At 35.2% G+C, this 23,752-nt stretch overlaps 1 protein-coding gene and 1 pseudogene across 2 annotated transcripts; one reads left to right on the forward strand and one right to left on the reverse strand.

Moving 5' to 3' along the window:
- Positions 1-4,281: 4,281 nt before the first annotated feature.
- Positions 4,282-8,214, reverse strand: LOC149002912 (TMV resistance protein N-like). Its single transcript, XM_089138540.1, has 5 exons — positions 7,642-8,214; positions 6,340-7,501; positions 5,916-6,239; positions 5,182-5,817; positions 4,282-5,076 (listed from the first exon to the last, which is right to left on the reverse strand). Exons 1-5 carry the CDS (start codon positions 8,136-8,138, stop codon positions 4,624-4,626), a joined length of 3,072 nt encoding a protein of 1,023 aa, XP_088994666.1. The 5' UTR covers positions 8,139-8,214; the 3' UTR covers positions 4,282-4,623.
- A 2,842-nt stretch (positions 8,215-11,056) lies between these two features.
- Positions 11,057-14,296, forward strand: LOC149002913 (TMV resistance protein N-like; annotated as a pseudogene). The gene is made up of 6 exons (XR_016170389.1): positions 11,057-11,794; positions 11,917-12,071; positions 12,103-13,064; positions 13,173-13,201; positions 13,233-13,512; positions 13,611-14,296. The product of XR_016170389.1 is annotated as a TMV resistance protein N-like (transcript).
- Positions 14,297-23,752: the final 9,456 nt, after the last annotated feature.

The raw sequence follows: 23,752 nt of genomic DNA on the forward strand, positions 1-23,752 counted from the left end.
AGTGAGTTTCTAGTGACTTCTAAAGAGGGTTTTGTCCAAAAACGGGATTGAGCTTTTGTAGTCTTCTTCTTCTTATGGTTTTGCAAGAAAATAGTTTATTCTCTCTTGTATTCTCTCCATTGCAACTCCATTGAAGCTTGAGCTTGGATTGAAGGGTTTTTCTTCAAGAGCTTAAGGTGGAAAGGTATTCTAAGGAAGTTTGAGAGGTTATGTGACCGGTTTGAGGTAACATTGTATCACACTCAAATCTTGTACTATTTTTGAAGATTAAAATAGTGAAATCCCTCCCCGTGGATGTAGCTAATCTCGATCATTTCGGGTTAATGAACCACGTAAGATTCTTGTGTGTTGTTTGCATTTTCTTTTAATTTTTGTGGTGGTTTGTTGTTTATTTGCTTTGTGATTGTCTTTCAACTTATTTGCACAAGATCCTTGGTTTATTTGTTCATTTGGGTGATTTGTTTAATCATCCGATTCCGTGGATTGGATTGGGTCTTGTCTTCTACATCTTCTTCTTCTTGATAACTGAAAAACTAAAATGTCTATGTTATACGTGAATTTATAGGAAAAATTATTGAAATGAAAAATGAACTTTAAAGGGTTGAAGAATACGAGTGAAGACGGATTTTTCTCTACCATCTCTTTAACGTGAGATTTTGAAGAAGGAATAAGGTTTATGGTAGAATAAGAATTTCATTAATATTCTCAATCTATTTATTCACAACGGGGTAAAATGGTCATTTTGACTTAACAATCAACACCCAAAGAACTTTATCAACTTTTTAATACGTCTTATGTAAGTTGGAGGGTGTGCACATTAAAAACGCAAGAATTTAAATTAAAAATCCTTGACCGATGGATGACCTATGACTCCATTAATCAATTATTAGTACCCATTCTTTAGTATACAATCTTTTTCTTTTTTGATCCCACACCACCAACACTGAGTCCCACCTACCATCTTTTCACTGTTTCACATAGCTTTTTCTACTGCAACTAAACCATCTTTCTGGAATTGGATAATTAGAGAAGCAACTTTAATGATGCAGGCTGACCACTTTAACTTGGACTGATAAAAATAAAAAATAAAAAACTTCCCCAAAAAAAAAAAAATATTCCCATTTGAGTCGGATAGTTTCATCTATTGCGTTTTCTAGATTTGTAGAGATGAATGAGTTTCTCTCCAGCTCAACCTCGCTAATAGATGCTTTCACATTTATTACAACCGATTTCATTCTCAGATTTCTGGTAGATCAGTGACATGTTCTGCAGTTGCTTTATTAGTAGCATACCGAAAGTCATGAAGAAATGAAATTTAAAACCATGAAGATAAAGTTGAAAATTTGAAAGATTAAAGTTGAAAGTCATGGTCATGAACAAAGCAAAATATCCGAATCACGGGTAATCGAACCTCAAAAGTCAAGAAAGTCGGTTCAAATGGAAAATTTCGTAATCGAACCTCAAAAGTCAAGAAAGTCGGTTTAATGGATGGAGAAAAGCTATGTGAAAAGACGGAAGGTCGGACTCATCATGGAATGAAGTTTCGGAAATTTCACACGGTTAGCTACCCAGCGAACTGGGCGAACTTGGGCATATAGAAATTTTCGCCCATAATTTTTTTAAGTATTTTTACTCAATAATTTTGGTAAATTTGATGCCTATTCTAATCTGATTCAAATATATGGTAAATTTGAATTATTTCCTAAAAATTATTCCATTTAAATTCTCTTACCTAGTCACATTTAATATGTTACCTTATGAGGCCTACATCATTAAGACATAATTGGTACGATTATCAAATCACTCTGAAGATTTTTTTATAACATTCATTAATAATTTAAATTGTTTCCATAAATTATTTCATGTATACATTGTTCCCTAATCACATTTGGCATGTTGACTTTAATAATTTAAATTATTTCTTAATAAATATTTCCATTTAAATCTCCTGCCTAGCCACATTTAACGTGTTACCTTCTAAGGCCTAAATCATTCGGACATAGTTGGAATGATTAACCGACGATTCTATTACAAAATCTCTTCATAATTTAAATTGTTTCCATAAATTATTTCATGTATATACTCTTCCCTAACCACATTTGGCATGTTGACTTTTGAGAACTAGATCACTAGAATATAGTTGGTAAGATTGCCCATTAATCTTGAAGATTTTGCTATAATTTTTTTTTTCTATTTATAAGTTATTCTATGTAGATTCTCCTCCCAATTACATTTAGCACATTAACTTTGAGTCTTGAATCATTGTGATAAAATTGGTAAGATTGTGATAGAATCGCGAGAGAAATCGCCTAAAAAGTGCAAGAAATAGTATAAAAATCACACACAAAAAAAACTAAAAAAATGATTTTTCCGAAATATCGCCGAGAAAATATCGTTTCGCCCCCTGGTTTCGTTTCGCCAGGGGGCAAAACTGGCGAATTTCGCCGAAATAACTTTCCATGGGACTCACTGCTACCATGGTGGGACCATAAAAAAATAAAAAAAAAGATTTCTATTAAAAAAATGTAAATACAAATGTGAAATCCATATAAAATTTTAAGGGAAAGGGTTGGTTGAACGGTTGTGTAAATTGCTTGGTTGAATGTTCTCAGAAATCTTACTATTAAAATTGGTAGAATTGAATTTGGATTGTTCATCATAAAAGATTCAGATTTAACTAACTCAATAAATTCAATGGTTGGATTTATTTACATTGTCGTTCAACTACGTTTATGCCAAATTTTAATAATTGATCAATCAAGGTTTATTTATTTATTTTTAAATGAAAAGATCTTCCATCTGTGGTTTTTTATTTTATTTTATTATTATTCTTTTGTCAATTATACCCTTACGTGAAAAATATATCAGAACTCACTTGCTCATGACCTAGTCAGGAAGGTCTAGTTGATTGAGGTGTCCACTGAAAACAGTTAAATCAGTGTTTATTTTATTTTAATTCCAAAAATATTCCTATAATAAATAGTATTTGGACTGTTTTCAGTGATAAATTGGATAAATATATTCAATGAAAATCTAATTTTGGGGTCTTTGTGTTTTTTAAAGATAAAGTGAGGTGTCAGTGCTTTAATTGTTAATTAGCAGTTAGTGGTGTCCCTAGTTAACAATTAAATAATGATCAGAAACACTTTCTTATTGTGACTGCAAAACATGAACTGATACAGAACAAATATTTTACATATTTGAGAACTTAGACAAATAATACATAAAAGCATGCTTTTGTATCATTAGGTGCATGGAGGCTCACATAAATTCACCCAACAGATGCAATATATGTTCCAGGTGAGTACAAACAATAAACTAAATGCATAGACTCAATCAGCCACGATTCCTCTTAGATGCTTCAAAGCACACACCTCACCAGTGAGGTTCTCAACCAAACCTTCAAATGCAGAATGGATTAACTTTGTTATCCACAAAATTCCATAATTATAAGAATAAACAAAAATAAAATTAACATCCATAATGGGTAGAAAGAGAACTTCATTCGTAGGAGAGATATAATGTCACAGATACTGGTTTTGATGGGAAATTAAAGCTTCTAATTTAAAATCAGAACAAACCACCCTCAAAAATCAAAGTCCTTACAAATTACAGTATTGTGACATGAGGGGATAATTTAAAAGAGCATCTAACATTCTGTTCAGATCCAAATCAGGAATAAGTTCATAAACAGGATAACTAAACATAAATTTTCAACAGACTATGATCCTCGACGGATTTAAAACTAGAATCAGTGCAAGCACGGGAATTCAAATAACCAATTCAATTCTATTGGAGCATTTTTCAATTGCTAAACTTGTTTGGTACATCTAGACAATGCTCCACAATTGTAGGCCTTGTCCCTGCCATGTCCCTGGCTTCCTTGTCCTATATTGCCTGAGTCATGTAAATATGTCTAGAAACTGAGCAGTGAGAGTTGAGTGTGTCTCCTTATCCCCATAACTGTTCTGCATATATATGAGTGGCCAGGTGATCTCCAGCCCCTGCTAGTGCGGATCTAAATCCCTCTAAACCAGTTTCTGCTATTTGTTACTTCTTGAGAATTATGATGTCGCAGATTCATATATACAGGACTGTAATACAGATTAACATTGCGAGTCTCATTCTGCTTCGGAGATGATGGGGAAAAAAATCACAGGAACACGGATCAAGGCTCTGCTTTTCTACCTCTTCAACTATGAAGAATGAAAACGTAAGATGGAAAAGGCAACATGAAAATATTGGATGGAAACCCATTACTTCTGAATAGAATCAACTACCGATTGACATTGTTACTCTTGCAACTACACCTGATTAACATCATTGTGAATTTGAAGTGAGAGAACCTCAATGAATTGGCTCAAATTTAACTTTCATGAAATATCAAACTAATATTTGGTTGATCCATGATGAGGATACAACCATCATCTCTCTTTAGCTAGATGTGCCCCAAAAGATACCCAATAAGATAATGTATATATGGACCATTTGGCCTATCTCCTATGAAAAATCTTCTTCTTTTTGAATTTAAAAAAGAAAAGTAAAGTAAATGGATGAATCCTCATAACCAACTTAACACCACCAATTCTCGTCTCCTAACAAAGTCTAATTGTTATATTATGCTCAGAAAAAATGGAGCCCAATTTGGTCCGGGTCGTATCTTTTAATCGGTGTTTTACAGTCCCATTGCATAAAGACACAGTAGGCTGAAACAGTTAGGGTATCCCCATACTCATATTGAGCAGCGATTGATTTCCAAACACTATTGGGTATCTTGATCACCCAAGTAATCATTCTTTTGTCTTTATCATAGAGAATTCCTTTAGCATGCTTCCATGTAGAATTCTCTGAATTATTAAAAACTTCAACATGGAATCGAGCGTGCTCACAATAGACGCCAGGTTGTTCAAAGGTGCTGCATATAATCACACCTTCTAGTTGTGGCTGCATCTCCAAGTTATGAAGTTGAACAGTAACCTGACAATCATCATTTTGAAAGCCAAACCAATCCGGAACCTCATTCCCAGGAAGAAAGATGTCACAAATATCACCATCTCCAAATTCTTTACATATATCCTGTCCATAAGACTATATCAGACCATGTTCTGTACATAAAGAGATCAGATAAGTTGGTTTTTCATTTTCAAGGAACAAAAAGCTAGCGCAAGTTAACGAACAAACCTGAAAAATTATCTTCTTCATGGAAGTTCCCAATTTTTGGCAATCACGCAAGTCTATTAATGTTACAGACTTCAAACCCTCTAAGCCCTCAATTTCAATCACCTCCTTACATCCTGTAAGGTCTAGCTCCTGTAATTGCTTCAAGTTTGACAGATGTGGTAATCTTTCCAACTCGCAATGCTCTAGCCAAAGAGACTCCAAACTTGATGGAAGCATTGGAAGGCTCTTAAATTTGTTGTAGGATAGATTCAATGACTCCAAGGAGTAAAGCTCCCCAAGACCACAACCAGCTATATCATCATCTCTGCAATGGCAATTTGACAGATAAAGTTTTCTTAAGCGTTTCGATTTCCCAAATCCCTTTGACAAATTTCCAAGCACATAGCAAGCAGAAACATCAAGTACTTCAAGCGATTCCAAGCCGTTGATACAGTGTGGAAGATTGCTTAAACGGAGGCAATAGGACAGATTCAATTCTACAAGTTTCTTCAGACATTGAATAGATTCATGGACTTTGACCAAGCTCAAACACGAATGGAGATCCAATCTCTCAAGATTCTGGAGTCCAGAGAAATCCGGCGTATGGGTTAAGAATAAAGAGGTTCTAAGGTCGAGGACCTTCAACATTTTTAGTTCCTGAAAGGTAAGACAAAAAGTAGTTTTCCACAAATTGCATATCATAAAATTCACCCAAATAAATATAACAAAAAATTGGCAAAATTAATTTGGCCTACCTTGGTTCCCTTCCAAACTTTAATAAGGCTGCTCCATCGCATCTGAAGAATAACGAGTTTCCCTAGGTGAAAATTATCTGGTATATATTCCAAAGGAAATCGACACCAAACAAGCGAAACTAAGTTTTTGAACAAAACAACCTCCTTTTGACGAGATTCTTCCCAATCTATATTGTTTTCCCTTGCATATTCCGGCCAATCAACTTGAAGAAATCTTAGATTTGGCATTCTAGAAAAACCATTGATAGTCACTTCGTCAAAGTCCTCAGCGCTTTCGTCAATAGAGGGTTCTAGTAACTGAAAGCCTTCAATGGTACTTGTACCCTGACAAAAGAGATAAATTAATAAATAAATAAAAAGAAAACAAAATCATCATGCATTTTTTATGATAAGAGATGCAGTTGTATGTGCTAGTAGTACTTACAGTGATGTTTCTCAATATATCAATGGCATCATCAATATTCCACACTCTACTACGCCCTCCCGGATTCTTGATACACTCATTGCGAACAATTTCCCTACCCATGTCTCTAATTAGATCATGCATGCCTAGTTTGTCATATTCATCAATTGTTACCAAAGACCTCTCTTTGAGATTTTTAATTGCAGCTGCTCCGCTCGGATAGCAAGCATCTAAAATCATACTTAGCCAGTCTTTGTCCTCTGACTCCTCTCCGACAAAAAAACATGAGATATCAAGGAATATGCTCCGATCAAACTCATCTAATAGATCATAACTTATTTTAAGTTTTTCCAAGACATCACCAATGGGTATCACCTTTAGTTTCTCCAATTGATATACCCAGTCAGCTGGACTTCTTTGGTATAGAGATGAACCCAAAGTCACAAGAGCTAATGGGAGGCCTCCTGCATAATGTACTGCTCTTTTTGAGAGCTGCTCGTGGCTTTCAAAGGGATGATCTTGTTTGAAGGCATGGTGGCAGAAAAGTTGAAGAGACTCATTCTCATCCATTGTCTCTACTTTATATTTATATTTTTTACTCACATCCAACTCAGTTAGTAAATGTTCATCTCGAGTTGTCAACATGATTCGACTTCCAGGACAAAACCAATCAACACCACCGACCAGTTTATCCAAATCCATCATCTTCACCACATCATCAAAAACAATAAGAACTCTTTTGCAGCGTAGACGACTCTTGATTGTGATGATTCCTTGGTGCTCATCGTAAATTTGTATGCCTTCATGTTTCAAGATAACAGCGAGAAGCTGTTTTTGGAGACGCACTGAACCCTGGTGTTGATTAGAAACCTCTCTAACATTAGCAAGAAAGCAACTACCATCAAAGTTTCTAGACGTAATGTTAAAAACAGCCTTTGCTATGGTTGTCTTCCCAATTCCACCAGGGCCATATATTCCTATGGTGCGAACAACATCTGATCTTCTTCTTTTATTGTGGGAACCACATACGGCGTTGGATCTGCCTTCATTCAGCAAACCGCATATGGCATCGACGTGGTAGTCAAGTCCAGTTGGAAATTTTGCAACATGCAAACATCCTCCAGTAGGGTTTGTTATTGCCAACACTGCTTCAACAATGTCCTTTATAAGTTCCGATTCATGCCTGATCATGCATGTTGATGAAAAAACTTATATATAAATGTATATAAATTCAAAAGGGAACAAAAGAAGAAAGAAAGAAAGAAAGAAAAGTATGTGCTCAATGAACCAAAAGCAAGGAATTGACTAATATGTAAAACTTACCCATCTGCAACCTTTCGTTGATCCCACCCTTTCAAATTTGCAGCTTCTGTGAGAGCAGCCCTCCACCTTTTCACCTTCTCCGTTTCATTCTGGAAACGCTCTTCGTATCTCTCAAATGCCTGAGAATAAGTGTTGCTCTGTTTCCTGACATCCGACGGATCGATATTGTAGAAAATAGGGAGAACCTTTTCTATTTGGCCGTGTCTTTTGCAATGGAGGATTTTCAGCAACTCACCAAGGCACCAGGTGGAAGACGCGTAATTCTGAGAGAAGACGATAATGGCAACCCTAGAATCTTCGATGGCTGCCATCAGTTCTGAAGAAATGTCCTCTCCTCTGTTCAGCTCTTCTTCATCTCTAAAGGTTAGAATACCTTCTTGGAAAAGTGCACTAAAGAGGTGATCGGTGAAGTTAGTACGAGTGTCCTCCCCAGAAAAACTCAAGAATACATCATACTTCCACTGGTTGGAGGAAGACGAGGCTTCGCTACCCGCCATTAACAAAGCAGAAGATCAGAATGACGATGACTTTCTACTGATTCTACTACCAAGACAAGGAAGAAAACACAAATGACAAGAGAACGATGCAATGAAAAAAATATGGAAGACATCATTGGGAGAAGGGAAAGGGAAAGTGCTCAGCTATGCTTTACTAAAGTTGATTCTCTAATTAAGAATCTGAAAATTCCAATAGAAATAGGATGTGAAAACTGGGGTTTCTTTCATGTTGCTTCCATCCATGACCTTTTAGTTGCACCATTGCAATTATTCTAGAGATTGCTTATTCTCATCTTCTTCTTGATAACCGGGAAACTAAAGCATCTATGCTATACGTTAATTTGTAGGAAAAATTATTGAAGTGAAAAATGGACTTTAAAGAGTTGAAGGATGCGAGTGAAGAATGATATTTCTTTACCATCTCTTTAACGTGAGAATTTTAAGAAGGAATAGGGTTTATGGTAGAATAAGAATTTCATTAATATCTCAATCTATTTATTCACAACGGGGTAAAATGGTCAATTTGACTTAACAACTAACAGCCAAAGAACTTTATCAACTTTTTTAACACGTATCTGTAATTTTTGAAATAATAAATAGTCTCACTCTCACCTCTGTTACTTCTCTTCTGAAGAACAGGATTGTTAGCATTGTTGTGAATTGGAGGTCTACCTTTTTCTGGCATGATCCATGGATCCACGATGTTCCCGATGGATCAATCCCTCAAGAAATTTAAAAGGCCAATATGCCTAATCTTGTTTCTGATTTTATTTCTGGTGATAGCTGATGAACAGGGAGATGATTTCAGTAGCACTACAAGCACAAATTGCAGGTAAGATTACTTCTATTCCCATCTCTGCTACGCCTCATCAATGGAGATTTATCACCTCCCTTGATGGACATTGTTCAACCAAATCTACTAATGGAAAAATTTTTGGGAACTCAGAGTTTACCTAGGTGTAAGTGTGTAACATATTCTTATGGAGGCTGATCCACTCAGGGTTTTCTGTTAGAGCATTTTCTAAATGGAGTAATATCACCCCAATCTTGTGGATCCTCGTAATTTGTGGTTGTAAAGTTATCAAAAAGCACAGACTGCAACCTCGGGAAATGATATGGACATGTTAAATACAATCAACAAGGAAGACTAGAAATATTTGATTTGATTCGGTTATAACTATTCTTTTTTCTTTGGTGCTTAGTTGAGAATTTTATTTTAAGGTAGTTGTTACATTGGAATCTCAATATCCTATTGAACCTCTCCTTCCGCTTGATACTTGTTGTTTTATCTTTTATGTTTGATAAGTCAAAAGATTCAATCATCCTAAATATTTCAATTTAATGGTAGTTATCAAACTTGTCTTATTTCTTGGATAAAATATATTATATAATTATTTTTTTTGTAGACAATTTTTATATGTTGGAGATGGATACATTATATAATTTGACGATTAATTTAAATAGTACATAGAATAAATATTACTTATTTCATCTCTTAATTGACCAAATGACATTTGGATCTATTCTTAGTTTGAAAATTTTGCTTATTTCTTTTTTTACTTGGCAAAGATCTTAAATATCTTCCTTTTTAGTCGGTTAATTTTTTTAATTAAAATTTATTTTTATACGGTTAAGTTTTTTTTTAAAGCCTCGAATAACCATTTTAATTAAAAGATGTTTTAATTTGTTAACAAAAAAAAAGTTTTAGTTGAAAACTTGAAATTCTAAACTAATCTCAATTGCAAATTATAATGCAATGCGTGACTAGAGTAGTTGGCATGTAGGACAATGCAATGACTCATTTATATGGTCAACACAGGGTTGGAAGAGTGGTAAAATCGAACTTCTCACATGGTGAGAGTCATTGGTTCTTATTGTAACAATAAAATAAAATCATCCCGAGAGGATGTCATAAATCGATTGGTGATAGTTGGTACCTGCATGAACCTCAGATACCAAAATAAAATATAAAAAAAGACTCATTTATATGGGTCTCAGGGGGCAGCATTGGAAAATGGAATCCGCACATGGTAAGAATTATTATATCTTATTATAAAAATAAAATAAAAATTATGAGAGAGATTTCATGAATCCTATTGTTGATTAATTGTGAAGGAGATAAAATACTGAGCTTTTTGCAATGCATATTAAAAAAGTATCAACTAATTGCATGTACCTTCTTATGATAAATTCAAAATTACACTTTAATACAAAGATATAATTTGTCTTAGTTGTCAAAGTCATTTAATTGTAAAGAGCGAAAGATATTCCAAGAGGTTGGTTCTTTTGGTAGATATCAACAATTCATAAGTAAGAGGTTAAGAAATCAAATTTTCTCAAGATTAGGACTTCGTAATGTATATATGAAAGTTATTCCCAACCTCCAACTTATATATCTAAAACTACTGCTTAACTTTGATTCTTCAGAATTTCTAGAGTCCTAATTTGATATTCTCTCTTAAGTGTAAAGTTTCAAATTGAAATATACGAGAATCATCTCTGTTAATGTGTAATTAAGCTGATGTGCAAGATTGTTAAATCATGGGTAAGCTTCACATTTAGAATTCTAAACTCAATCAAGAGAAAATGGGAGAAACTAAGCATACTTTGTTCACCACTAATTTATATTTGTAAAGGTAAACTTATTTCTTATAACTAAACAGTCTATTTATATAATTATTTGATTTTTAGACAACTTTAACAAAACATTTTCATACCGTGTTGCATGTAATTTGACTAATCTCTTGGGCATGCGTGTCACCTGTTTTTGCACTATTTTGTTAGAAAAATATTTTCTTGGGTATTCCTCATGAAGATATTCCCCTTGAGCAGCGGCCAGGGAGTCGACAAGTCATTAAAAGACTTCCTTATCTCTCTCTCTCTCTCTCTCTCTCTCTGAAAATACTGAAACAGTGCTATTCACGTTAACGTCAATTACGAGATATTTAATTTAATTTTAATCGTAGTAGAGAAGTAAGAACGCGTTTTCCTCTCTTTTGTCTTCCACTTTCCCTTCCGATCCCGTGTCTTGCAGATATTCTCAATTGCATCGTCTCTTGTTTGTAGTCTCTGTTTTTCACTCGTCTTTGGTAGTAGAAATTAAGTCAGTCATCGTCTTTGTGATATCTTTTGCTTCATTTCTCCATGGCGGCCAACATTACCTGGGGAGCCTCCAGCGGAGCCTCTTCTTCCTCCCGCCGGTGGAAGTATGATGTATTCTTGAGTTTTTGTGGGAAGGACACTCGTAAAAACTTCACCGATCACCTCTTTAACTCACTGAAGGGAGCAGGTATCCACGCTTTCAGAGACAAAGAAGAGCTGAATAGAGGAGAGGACATTTCTTCAGAACTAATGGCAGCCATCGAAGATTCTAAGGTTGCCGTCATCGTCTTCTCGGAGAATTATGCGTCTTCCACCTGGTGCCTTGGAGAGTTGCTGAAGATCCTCGATTGCAAAAGAGATGGCAAAATAGAAAAGGTTCTCCCTGTTTTCTACAACATCAATCCGTCGGATGTCAGGAAACAGAGCAACACAACTTATTCTCAGGCATTCAAGAGACACAAAGATCGTTTCGAGAATGACATCGGGAAGGTGCAGAGGTGGAGGGCTGCTCTCACTGAAGCTGCAAATTTATCGGGGTGGGATCTTGCAGATGGGTAAGTCTTACTGATCAAATCCTTTTGGTTCATTGAGCACTTTTCTTTTTCTTAATTTCTTTCTTATTTTGCTCCTTTTTGAATTTATGTACATTTATATGTTTTTTCATCAACATGATCAGACATGAAGCGGTACTTATAAAGGAAATTGTTGAAGAAGTGTTGGCAATAATAAACCCTGGAGGATGTTTGTATGTTGCAAAATTTCCAACTGGACTTCACTTCCACGTAGATGCCATATGCAATTTGCTGAATGAGGGCAAATCAAACACCATATGTGGTTCGCACAAGAAAAGAAAGAGGATCAGATGTTCGCAGCATAGGAATATATGGCCCTGGTGGAATTGGGAAGACAACCATAGCAAAGGCCGTTTTTAACATTATGTCTAGAAACTTTGATGGTAGTTGCTTTCTTGCTGATGTTAGAGAGGTTTCTAGTCAGCAACAGGGTTCTCTACATCTGCAAAAGCAGCTTCTCTCTGGCATCTTGAAACGTGAAGGCATAGAGATTCACAATGAACACCAAGGAATCAATTTGATCAATAAAAGTCTGTACTGTAAAAGAGTTCTTATTGTTTTCGATGATGTGGTGAGGATGAAACAATTGGATAAATTGGTTGGTGATGTTGATTGGTTTTGTCCAGGAAGTTGTATCATCTTGACCACTCGAGATGAACATTTGCTGACTGAATTGAATATGAATGAAAAATATAAATATAGAGTTGAGACAATGGATGAGAAGGAATCTCTTCGACTTTTATGTCGCCATGCCTTCAGACACGATCACCCCTCAGAAGGCTATGAGAAGCTCTCAGAGGAAGTGGTACGTTATGCAGGAGGTCTCCCACTAGCTCTCGTGACTTTGGGTTCTCTTCTATACAAAAGAATACCAGTTGAGTGGGAGTGTCAGTTGAAGAAACTAAAAGAGATACCCATTAGTGATGTCTTCAAAATACTTAAAATTAGTTTTGATGCATTAGATAAGTATGATCAAAGTGCATTCCTTGATATATCATGCTTTTTCATTGGATGCTCAAAAGACGATGCAAGTAAAATTCTAGATGCTTGCTATCCAAGTGGAGAGGCTGCAATTAAAAATCTCAAAGAGAGGTCTTTGCTGACAATTGATAAACGTGACGAACTTCATATGCATGATCTAATTAGAGACATGGGTAGGGAAATTGTTTGTAATGAGTCTCCCAAGAATCCGGGAGGGCGTAGTAGAGTGTGGAAAATTGATGAAGCCATTGATACATTGAAAAACCTCACCGTAAGTACTACTAACACATAAAACTGCATCACTTATTATAGAAAATACATGATGATTTCCTTTTCCTTTTTTTCTTTTTTTAATATATTAATTTATCTATTTTGTCAGGGAACAAGAACCGTTAAAGGCTTTCAATTGTTAGAACCTTCTTATGGTTTTGGCAAAAAGCCATGAGTACTTTTGCAAAGTGATTATCAAAGTTTTTTCTAGAATGCCAAATCTAAGATTTCTTAAAGTCTGAGTCTTCCCTGGATTATCTTAGTAGTAGAGACCTTATAAATTGGGAAGAATCTCGGCAAGAGAGGAAGTTGTTTTGTTCAAAAACTTAGTTTCACTTGTTTGGGATGGATTCCCTTTCAAATGTATACCATATAATTTTCATTTGGGGAACCTCATTATTCTTCAGCTACAATGCAGCAAGCTTATTAAAGTTTGGGAGGGAACCAAGGTATGCCAAATTAATTTTGCCAATTTTTTTTATATTTATTTGTGTGAATTTTATGATATGCAATTTGTGGAAACTACCTTTTTGTGTTTATCTTCCAGGATCTAGAAATGCTGAAGGTCCTCAACCTCCTCTCATCTTCTGAATTAACCCATACGCCGGATTTCTCTAGACTTCCAAATCTAGAGAGATTGATTCTTGGAAGTTGTCAGAAATTGGTCGAAATCCATGAATCTATTCACTGTTTGAAGAAACTTGTAGAATTGGATCTATCCCAAGGCTTACATTTAACAAATCTTCCATGCGGTATCAACGAATTGGAATCGCTTGAAGTACTCAATCTTGATTTTTGGAAAGCGCTTGGAAATTTGTTGAAGGGCTTTGGGAAATTGAAACGTTTAAAAAGGCTTTGTCTATCAAGATGTGGTCTCATAGATGATGATATAGGTGGTTGTGATCTTGGGGAGATTTACTTGTTGGAGTCATTGGATCTATCCAAAAACAATTTTGAGAGCCTTCCAATATTTCCGTCAAGTTTGCGGTCTCTTACGCTAATGGGATAACTACAAGTTGGAAAGATTACTACATTTGTCAAACTTGAAGCAATTAGAGGAGTTAGACCTTCAAGGATGTAAGGAGGTGACTGAAATTGAGGGCTTAGAGGGTTTGAAGTCTACAACATTCATAGACTTGAATGATTGCAAAAAATTGAAAACTTCTATGAAGAGGAGAATATTTCAGGTTTGTTCATTTACTCACACTAGCTTTTTGTCCTTTGAATAAAAGGGGAAAAATTGGAATAAAAATTAAAAACAACTTATTTAATTGATCTTTTTGTATAAATGATGTGCAGATGTGATCTGATTTGGTTTCTATGGACAGGATATATCTAATAAAGAATTTGGAGATGGTAAGATTTGTGACATCTTTCTTCCTGGGAATGAGGTTCCCAATTGGTTTGGCTTTCAAAATGATTGGATTGAGGTTACCGATTGGTTTGGCATTCAATATGATTATTGGTTTAATTGCCGGACTAAAGCTCAATGGCTTAACTTGGAGATGCAGCCACAAGAAGAATTCATCATATGTTGCAGCTTTGAAGAACTTAATATGTGGCACTCATGTTGAAGATTTTATTAATTCAAAGAAGTATAAGTGGAAGCACACTAAACAAATTAGCTGTAACAAGGGAATAATGATGACTTGGGTGATCAAGATACCCAATAGTATTTGGAAATCAATGGCTGCTCAATATGAATATGGGGATACAGTAACTGTTTCAGCCTACTATGTCACCCCTGAAACCTATGTCTCAAAATGGTTTCCTCCCGCGCCGTTCTTCTGAGCATAATACAACAGGCGACTTCGTTAGAAGATGTGGAATTTAGTTTGTATTTGCCTGGTTTTGAGGATTCGTCAATCGAATGGTTGGAGTTAGCTAGGAATTGATAAATTTCTTTCTTTCTTTCTTTCTATGTTTTTTTTTTTTTTTTTTTTTGTTCTTCAATTCAGAAAGAAAAAAACCTTCTCTTTTGTTTTCCTCTTGGATCGGATAAGAGATAGGTCCATATATAGATTATCTTTTGGGGGCACATTTAGCTAAAGAGTGATGATGGCCGTCTCCTATTAATACTATGAATATTCTTGCTTTGGTTAAAAAAAAAAAAAAAAAATTTTAATTTGATATTTCTTGCTAGTTACACTCTGTACATTCCCGGATTGTGTCGGTTCTGCTATCAGCTAAAGATGTATTTTCATGTTGCCTAATGAAACTAAAGTCTGTTACACAAAAATTTACCAAGCCAGAAGCTCAGTCTTCGATCGGTGCTTGGGTCAACACCATGGTTCGCCCACCCATACGAACAAGCTGCCAAAGCCCAAAGGCATGGTCCATGAGACTATCGCATCCAGTTTGCAATAGCCATGCATCATCCAACTTGTTAAACAACTCTCATTGAGGTTCTCTTTTGTTTTCTTCTTGGACGGGATAGGAGATAGTCCATATATAGATTATCTTATTAGGTATTTTTGGGGGCACTTCTAGGTAAAGAGAGAGGATGGTTGTCTCCTCATCATGGATCAACCAATAATTTTGGCTTAAAAAACATAAAAATCCAACCAATAATCAGTTACAGTTTCCCTATTCCGAAACAGTGGCTCTTCTTTCGCTAAAAAAAAGAAATGGTGACTCTTCGAGTCTCAGTTGTTCCTTATTCTAAATTTTTCACTTTTTTCTTTTTGGATCAAGTTTTATTTCTTCTTTTTTCTTTCTTTCTTCTTTTCTTTTCTTTTCTTTTCTTTTTTTTTTTTTTTTTTTTTTTTTTTTTTTTTTTTTTACGAAGCAGAAAACTTCATTCATGAACTTGAAAGGAAATACAACACATCAAAAGAAAGAAATAAATACAAAAAATAGTTACATGGAATTACAAGGTTCGATCCAAACCAAGGACTGAAAATTGACCAAATGTCATATATGCAATAGACAAGGTCACCCTGGCTAAGGAATGGGTCGAGCCCAAACCCTTAGAATAACAGTTGTAACAACCACAACACCAATTAAGTACAAGGAATACGACATACGTATCCTCCATCACAAACGCCTGAATGGGCGACATGCCACAAAGGTGGACAAAGACACGCCTCAAGGGCGGAGAGATAACACGCCACAAGGACGGAAACAACAGCCACGGCGAAGACACACTAACTGCGACCAACAACACGAAACTCAGGCAATAGCAAAGCTTCCAGATCCACAGGAGATACTTCCAGCTCCGGCGTAAAACTTGCTGACCTACGGAATGCACTACCAAATCTCGCATCAACCTGATTTTTTTTATTTTTTATTTTTTATTTTTTATTTTTTCCTCTACTAACCTGAACCTTCCGATTTCTACCGATTGGGGAAAAGGAAAACAGAGAGGAATATAATGAAAAAACTAAGAGGGATTTCTTTTTTTTCCCCCTCTAAACCGGTAATGGGAGACTGATTGGGGAAAAGAGAAATAGAGAGAGAGAGAGAGAGAGAGAGAGAGAATAAGAAATTGAGATTTTTTTTCTCTCTAAACTGATCACGGGAGAGAGGCGGAGGGAGAGAGGGATGAGAGGAGCAGAACAGGGGTGGGGGTGGAGGTGGAGGTGGAGACAGTGAACAGAGAGGCGGATAGAAAGCTAACAGGGGTGGGGGTGGAGGGAGAGAGGAGGCGATGGAACAGAATAGGAGTGAAAAAAATACAAAAATCAAAGAAAAACGAACAAAGAGGCGGAGAGAGGGAGAGAGAAGATGAGATAGCAGATTAGAAGGTTTAGAGGTGGAGATGGAGCCTCAGAGAGGCTCTCCACCTCAGAGTGCGGCAGCGACGATCGGTTTCTTTAGGCGCTAGGGTTTTTTTTTCTTTTCTTTTTCCGCAGAGCTCGCTAGGGCCAATTTATTCATACCTCCTCAACATTCTCATGGTAGATTTTGCATATAATGTAAATAAATAAAGAGGCTTTATGCATGATCTTGAGGAGATTTGAATTCTTAACCTCTATTACGAGACGTTGGTTTTCTTCAACCAACCCACCCATTGAGGTTGTCTTCAAATTCACAATGATGTTAATCAGGTGTAATTGCAAGAGTAATGATGTCAATTAATAGTTGACTCTGTTCAGAACTAATAGGACTGAAATTGATTTCAAATTAGTAGTTGATCTCTTCTGTCAGGAACGAGTACCAATGAAGACTCTCAATTATTAAAACCCCCTTATGGCTAAGATCATGAATACTTTTGCAAAGTCACTATCAAAGGCTTTTCTAGAATGCTAAATCTCAGATTTCTTCAAATTAACTACTGGCAAGATGCTACAAGGGAAAACACTACAGATTGAGAAGAATCTCATAAGGACGAAGTTACTTTGTTCAAAAACTTAGTCCTGCTTGTTTGGTATGTTTTTCCTTTGGAATGTATACCAGATAATTTTCATCTGGGAAAACTCGTTATTCTTTAGATGCAGTTGAGCGGGCTTATTAAAGTTTGGGAGGGAACTAAGGTACGCCAAATTAATTTTGCCAATTTTTTGTTGTATTTATTTGAGTGAATTTTATGATATGCAATTAGTGGAAATTGTTAGTCAAATTGTTGATACAATTAAGGAAATAAAGAATTAACAGAAAATTGGAAAAACGTGTAAAGGGAATCTGAACCGACAGGAGAAGAATAAAGGAAAACCGTCGAGGCTTGTCAGACGTTTTCCTTAAAACAAATTCATCCCCTCCGAAATGTGCTTGAGAATTCAACGAACATCTGTCTCTCAAGATACAACAACGAACAACGGTACACTAGCGCAAAATAGACTACTACGACGAACTTGAATTGTGTCTTCATTCTATCACCGAAATACCAAGAATGACAATACTGCCATGACTCTCAAAAGAACTTTAGCATGATTCTAAAATTGAAAGAGAGAATAAACCCAAAACCTTCTCTCGCTAAGGGAGAACTTTAGCAAAACATTAACAAGACTCACAAAACATTATGAAGACTCTCAAGGATGATATAGCTTAACAAGTACTTGATGTCCTTGTTGACTCAAAACATTTTGAATTGACTCACAAAGCTTCTGCAAATAAAAGAATCTTTTCAGTTTGTTTATTTACTCACACTAAATTTTTGTCCCTTGAAAAGGGAAAAAAACAACTTAATTGATCTCTTTATATAAAAAAAAACAATGTCTAATTTGGTCTCATGGACAGGATATATGTAAAGAATATGTAGATGGTGAGATCTATGACATCTTTGTTCCTGGGTATGAGGTTCCCGATTGACAAAATGATTGATTGTCGAGTTATGGGTTAGGGTAGAAATAGCTGACTTTGTCTAGCTGTCTTGCCTCAAGTGTTACATCCCAAAAGGAACATGCTGTTGACTTTCATATAGAGGCAGAACTACAGTGACGCCACGACCCCTTGCAATTTAAAAAAAAAAAACTGCCCAAATATTGAAAACAAATTTAATGTCACACACACTAAAGGAAATACTTGAATTTCTAAAAGCTAGACTTTTCTCCTAGATCTTCTTCATAAGACTACAATTAGGTATTTTTATTCTCTTTCTCTTTTAGTTTATTTTCTTCATTTCTCTCTTGATTTTTTTTTCCTTTGACGCTTTCTCCTCTTCTTCTTTTTTATAAATGTTGTATTAGTAAGAGTTATGATTGTATGAAAGTTTCTTGCTGTTTTTTATTAATTGTTTTCTTTTATTTGCAGTCAATTCATTGAAGTAAGAGAGCATATATTTTTAATACATCAAATAAAATTCAAATTTTAAATTCAAACCCAACCAAATAGAAATTCTATCCTAGAATTCAAAACACAATAGAATAGTAGAGCTTATTGTAATTTTTTATTGAGATAATTACTATTGCCCCCTTGTACTTTGATTTTATTAATAATCAAACCTCTTTCTTTATGAAATTACTGTTGTCCCCCCACACTTCTAACGGTGTTAAGTGGTTGTTAACATCAAATATGTGATGTCTATTTTGTCCTTCATTAAAATTAATAAGTTAAAAAATATGACATTACCTTCATTTTTAAAAACTATATTGAATGTAATTATATCCTTAAAATCATATATTTTACAATAAATTTTGGCTTTAGTAGGACCACACACTTTGTACAATGGTTAGCATATATTAGGAGATTTTCAATTTTCAACTTTGAATTACATTTGATATTCCCTAATATTTTAGTTTCTATTTTAAGTTTTATTTAATCACATATTTCCTTTATTAGGCGAATTCTTTTTAGAGAAGAAAAATCAAGTCTTTTCTTTATTCGATAGTTTCTTTTTAGAAAAGAAAAATTAATTTAAAGTTAATTATTCTCCATATTTCCCTAGCGGGACGAATTGTCATGGCAAAATCAGTTGTAATGACTATACCTTACTATTCGATGCAGACAGCTTTGATTCCAAAAGGGGTCCCTGGTGAAGTTGAAAAACTAACTCGAGCCTTTTATATGGAGCGAGTCAAATCAGAAAAAAAAGGGCACATCTTGTGAGCTGGAATGAGATTTGTAGACCAAAAGTGGAAGGCGGTTTAGGCTTTAGGAAGCTTCGGGTGATGAATGAAGCCTTTATCATGAAACTCGCTTGGGGGGTTAAAAAGCAAAACTCACTTTGGTCAGTAGTTCTTCAAGATAAATATAGATCAAAAAGGCGTAAACATCCCTTTAAAGCAACCTCTCCTGATTCTCTATTGTGGCGAGCTATCTGCAGAGTTGAAAATAGAATGAAAGAGCTTTGCAAAATAAAAATTGGAGATGGAAGGAACACTTATTTCTGGAGGGACAACTGGTTAGATATAGAAGGTAATTTGGAAGACCATGTGATTTCTCCAGGTTCCAGTCGGCAAAGTGGGGAAGTCGTTAACCAATACTTGGAAAGTAATGGCATGGAATGGACAACAAAAATTGAGGGATACCTCCCTACGCTGCAACTGCACCAAATCGAAGGATATCCCACTTCCCTCTAGTAACAATGGATCGATGTGATGTCTTGGATCCCATCCACTGAAGGTATTTTTTCGATACACTCGCATATGAGACATTGATAAAGAAACGAACCAGCTGTAGATATGGGAATATTCGATGAAAAAGTTTGGAATACTTCTTGGAAACTTCATCTTCCAAACCGATTTTGCAGTTTCTTTTGGCTAGTTGTAAAGAATAGGTTGATGACTAATGCTAGAAAGCGCCACTTGCATCTTCAAGATAATGATAAATGCAATCTTTGCATGACAGAGGTGGAAGATGTATTACATGTATTTAGGGATTGTTGCTTTGCAAGAAGCATTTGGAAATGTATGGTTAAACCACGAAATCAAATATGGTTTTTAGGTGCAAAAAGCAGGAATGGATCTATGCCAATATCTGTGGGTTTGCAGCCAAATGGAGCAACGATTAGCCTGAGCGATTTGTGTGTACCCTACAATTTCTCTGGGGATGGCGAAATCGAGATATCCATGAGGTAGATTTTTCCAGACCAGGGAATGGTATGCTCATTATCGAAAAATTTTATCGAGCCAATAAGGAAGCTTGGACAACATGCCGAAGCCCTGTTCTTGATCCAAGTAAAGAATTGGAAGTTTTAGGGTGGACATGCCCTAGAAGAGGATGGTTTAAGTGCAACACGGATGCTGCTGTGAAAGTGAAGGAATGCTACGCTCAATTAGCTGGGGTGATTCGAGATCAAGAATGCATGTTCAGAGGAGGATTTGCTATCAAGATTCCTCTATGCCATGTAGTAGAGGCGGAACTGCGCGCAATCAAAGAAGGGGTAAAGGTAGCGTTGGATATGGGAGCATGGCCAATCCAAATAGAATCAGACTCGCTGAAGGCCATAAGGTTACTTGGAACCGAGGTTAACGAGCAAGGATCGATGGGAAGATTAGTTGCTGAAATTCGAAGCCTATATGCTTCTCGAGGCCATGTTAGATTTAGTCATGTGAGGCGTCAAAATAACAAGGCTACTGATTGGTTGTCTAAGAGGCGGCTAATTGGAAGAGATGATCTGGTCTTTTTCAATGATCCCCCGCAGGAAATGACAGACATCCTTAGAGAGGATTGTCTCAAGAGTTGTGCTCTAGTTTGATTTGTTTTGTTTTTTGGGACTTTTGACCCCGTTTTGTAACCAAAAAAAAAAAAGGATAGTATTATAATTTGCGAAAGAGTAACTAAGTAAAGAGATAATTGTAGGGTTATTTTTGGGTTTTTTAAAAAATATATAGATGCCACATCATCAGTAAACTAACTGAGCTTAACGAAAGGGGCATTAATAATTTTAAACAAAGTTAAATGTTGGATTAGCAATTTTAAAAAGTAGAAGGGATAAGGTAGTAATAAAATCAAAGTACAAGGGGGCAACATTAATTATCCCTTTTTTATTATATCTAGACTCTAACACCTGCAATATTGGATAAGATTCTGTATATTTGAATTTTGAAAAGTTTATTGTAAATCAAATAATAAATAGAACACTTCTACAAGCAAACTAATCTTGGAAGAATTCATCATCCCTAAGTTTTCCTCTGAACTTTGAATTCAATCTATATTTTTTCTTTGGTGTTGAAAACAAAAAAGAAAAGAAAATAGGAATAAAAGGTTTTTAAACCAATCTAATTATATAGTTAGAAAGTTGGGAGAAAATAGTTTTTTTTTTTTTTTGGTAATCAAGTGAACATAAATCTCTTTATTTCTTCCCACTTTTGGTTTACTCTTTAAAAAAAGGAAAAATAAAAAATAAAAGATAGCAATTAACTAATGCAGAAATTCGTTTTTAAAATTGAAATTACTTTTAAAGCTGTTGTAAATTTCAGAATTTTCTAAACTATTTATTTCTAAAACCAAACCAAAAAACCCAAACTTTTATTTATTTATTCCCTAATAAATATTATGAAATTAATTAGACAAAAAGAAGTCACTATGTATATAAAGTAAATCTTTTTTTAGTACTAAAAATTTCGTAATTATTGCTCACCCCCCCTCCCCCATGGATGTTGAATCCTGGGTCTGCCCCAGCTTCCATAGGGTGATAATAAGACTATTGCATCAAGTTTGCACCAACCATTATCCAACTTGTCAAACTACATGAGAATCCAACGATCGGCCTAAACTATAATTACTCCACTATTGCTCGTTAAATGGTATATTCTCAACTACTCTTCTCACTTTTCCCTACCATTGGTGCTCGACCAACCTCAAGGTGATAATGTCATCTAATCTGATTTGAGCTTCTGAAGTGACTCACTGATCACAATGATCGGGCCACCTTGACAATTTGCTCTTTTGAATAGAATTTAATTTGGTCAATTCAGTGAAAGAGACAAATTTGATGGCAATAATGGAGTTGTTACAAGAAGGAAAAAAAAGTGTCAACTAATAATTTTGTCCAAATTTTAATTTGCCTGGAATTGGTCTGAAAAATAGACCAAATTGAGACCAGGGATCACTAGCTAGTACTTCACCACTAGTGCACCTTGTGGCTACGACTCAAAGCTCTAAAGATAATAAAGGTAAGCAAGTTGCAAGTCCACTGGTGTATGTATGGTAGGCTAAACCAAGAGTTGACTCGTTTTTTTTTCATTTTGTTTCCTTTCCTCATGCCCCCCACCATCAAGAATGGAGAGAAACTGATCGACCCACTTGATTTCTATTCTTAAGATCTCTTACGTGCCCTTTTCAGACTTCTTCCTGCTGGGTTGAACTCATTTTTGGATCCAACTCTTCTTATTTTTTTCTCCAAAATCAGTACCATCATCGCGGTAATCAAGTTTTCCTAAGGCATTAATTGTTTGTTTGCTGGAAACGGTGGAAAAAATAAATACGTGGGACTCATTTGATAGTGGGGTAAAAAATAAGAAATAAAAGAATTTTGTGGAAAAATTGTAAATTTGAGTCCTCCTCATTTTGCCACAAAGTCTCACCAAGTTTTTAGAATTTAAAAATATGGGATGTCATGTCAACAAACCATGCCTTGGGGTTTCATGAAAAATTCTACTTTTTTTCTCACCTTATTTCATACAAAAAAAAAAAAAAAAAAAAATCATATATGTCATAACGTAAGCCATGAAAATGCAAACAGAAACATAAACAAATAATAATAATAAAAAAAAAATTAAAAGAATACAAAGATTTAATGTAGTTTATACACAACACACTATGTTACATCCACAGGCGAAAAATTTATATATAAAAAAGAAGAAAATAATTGAAATCTCTCAACCCATCGTCCCAATGGCATTATAGAACTCCAACCAAAATCCAAAGGTAAATGATAATTTCCCAATTCGCATAATGACTTAATAGGAAAACGTGAAGACATTTATAAAAATTAATTGGGCAAAGAGACAAACCCTCTAATTCCTTCAAGATCTCACAAATTAGGTCATTCAGATGACCCATCAAAACATATCAATGCATATGCATCTTTTAAGTAAGGTACAAGAATTCAGATCACAACATAACATAAAAGAAGATTATCATAGATATATGGGTTTTATGTGATTCATCACAGATTATATCCACAAGGACCACAACCAAGCAACGAAGATGATTTTCACAAAGAAGATGAAATGAAGATATATACAACATCGAGTTCATTATTCTCTCAAAACAAGATTACATTGGAGGATTGATTTATTGGAAGAGATTTTAAAAATTCAGCTCAGCTTACTTCCTCAAAAAATAAACTTATTTGGAGTGGGA

Source organism: Hakea prostrata, chromosome 10 (assembly GCF_041222555.1).
Source record: "Hakea prostrata isolate BN-2017 chromosome 10, UWA_Hpros_2, whole genome shotgun sequence".
Lineage (NCBI taxonomy): Eukaryota > Viridiplantae > Streptophyta > Magnoliopsida > Proteales > Proteaceae > Hakea > Hakea prostrata.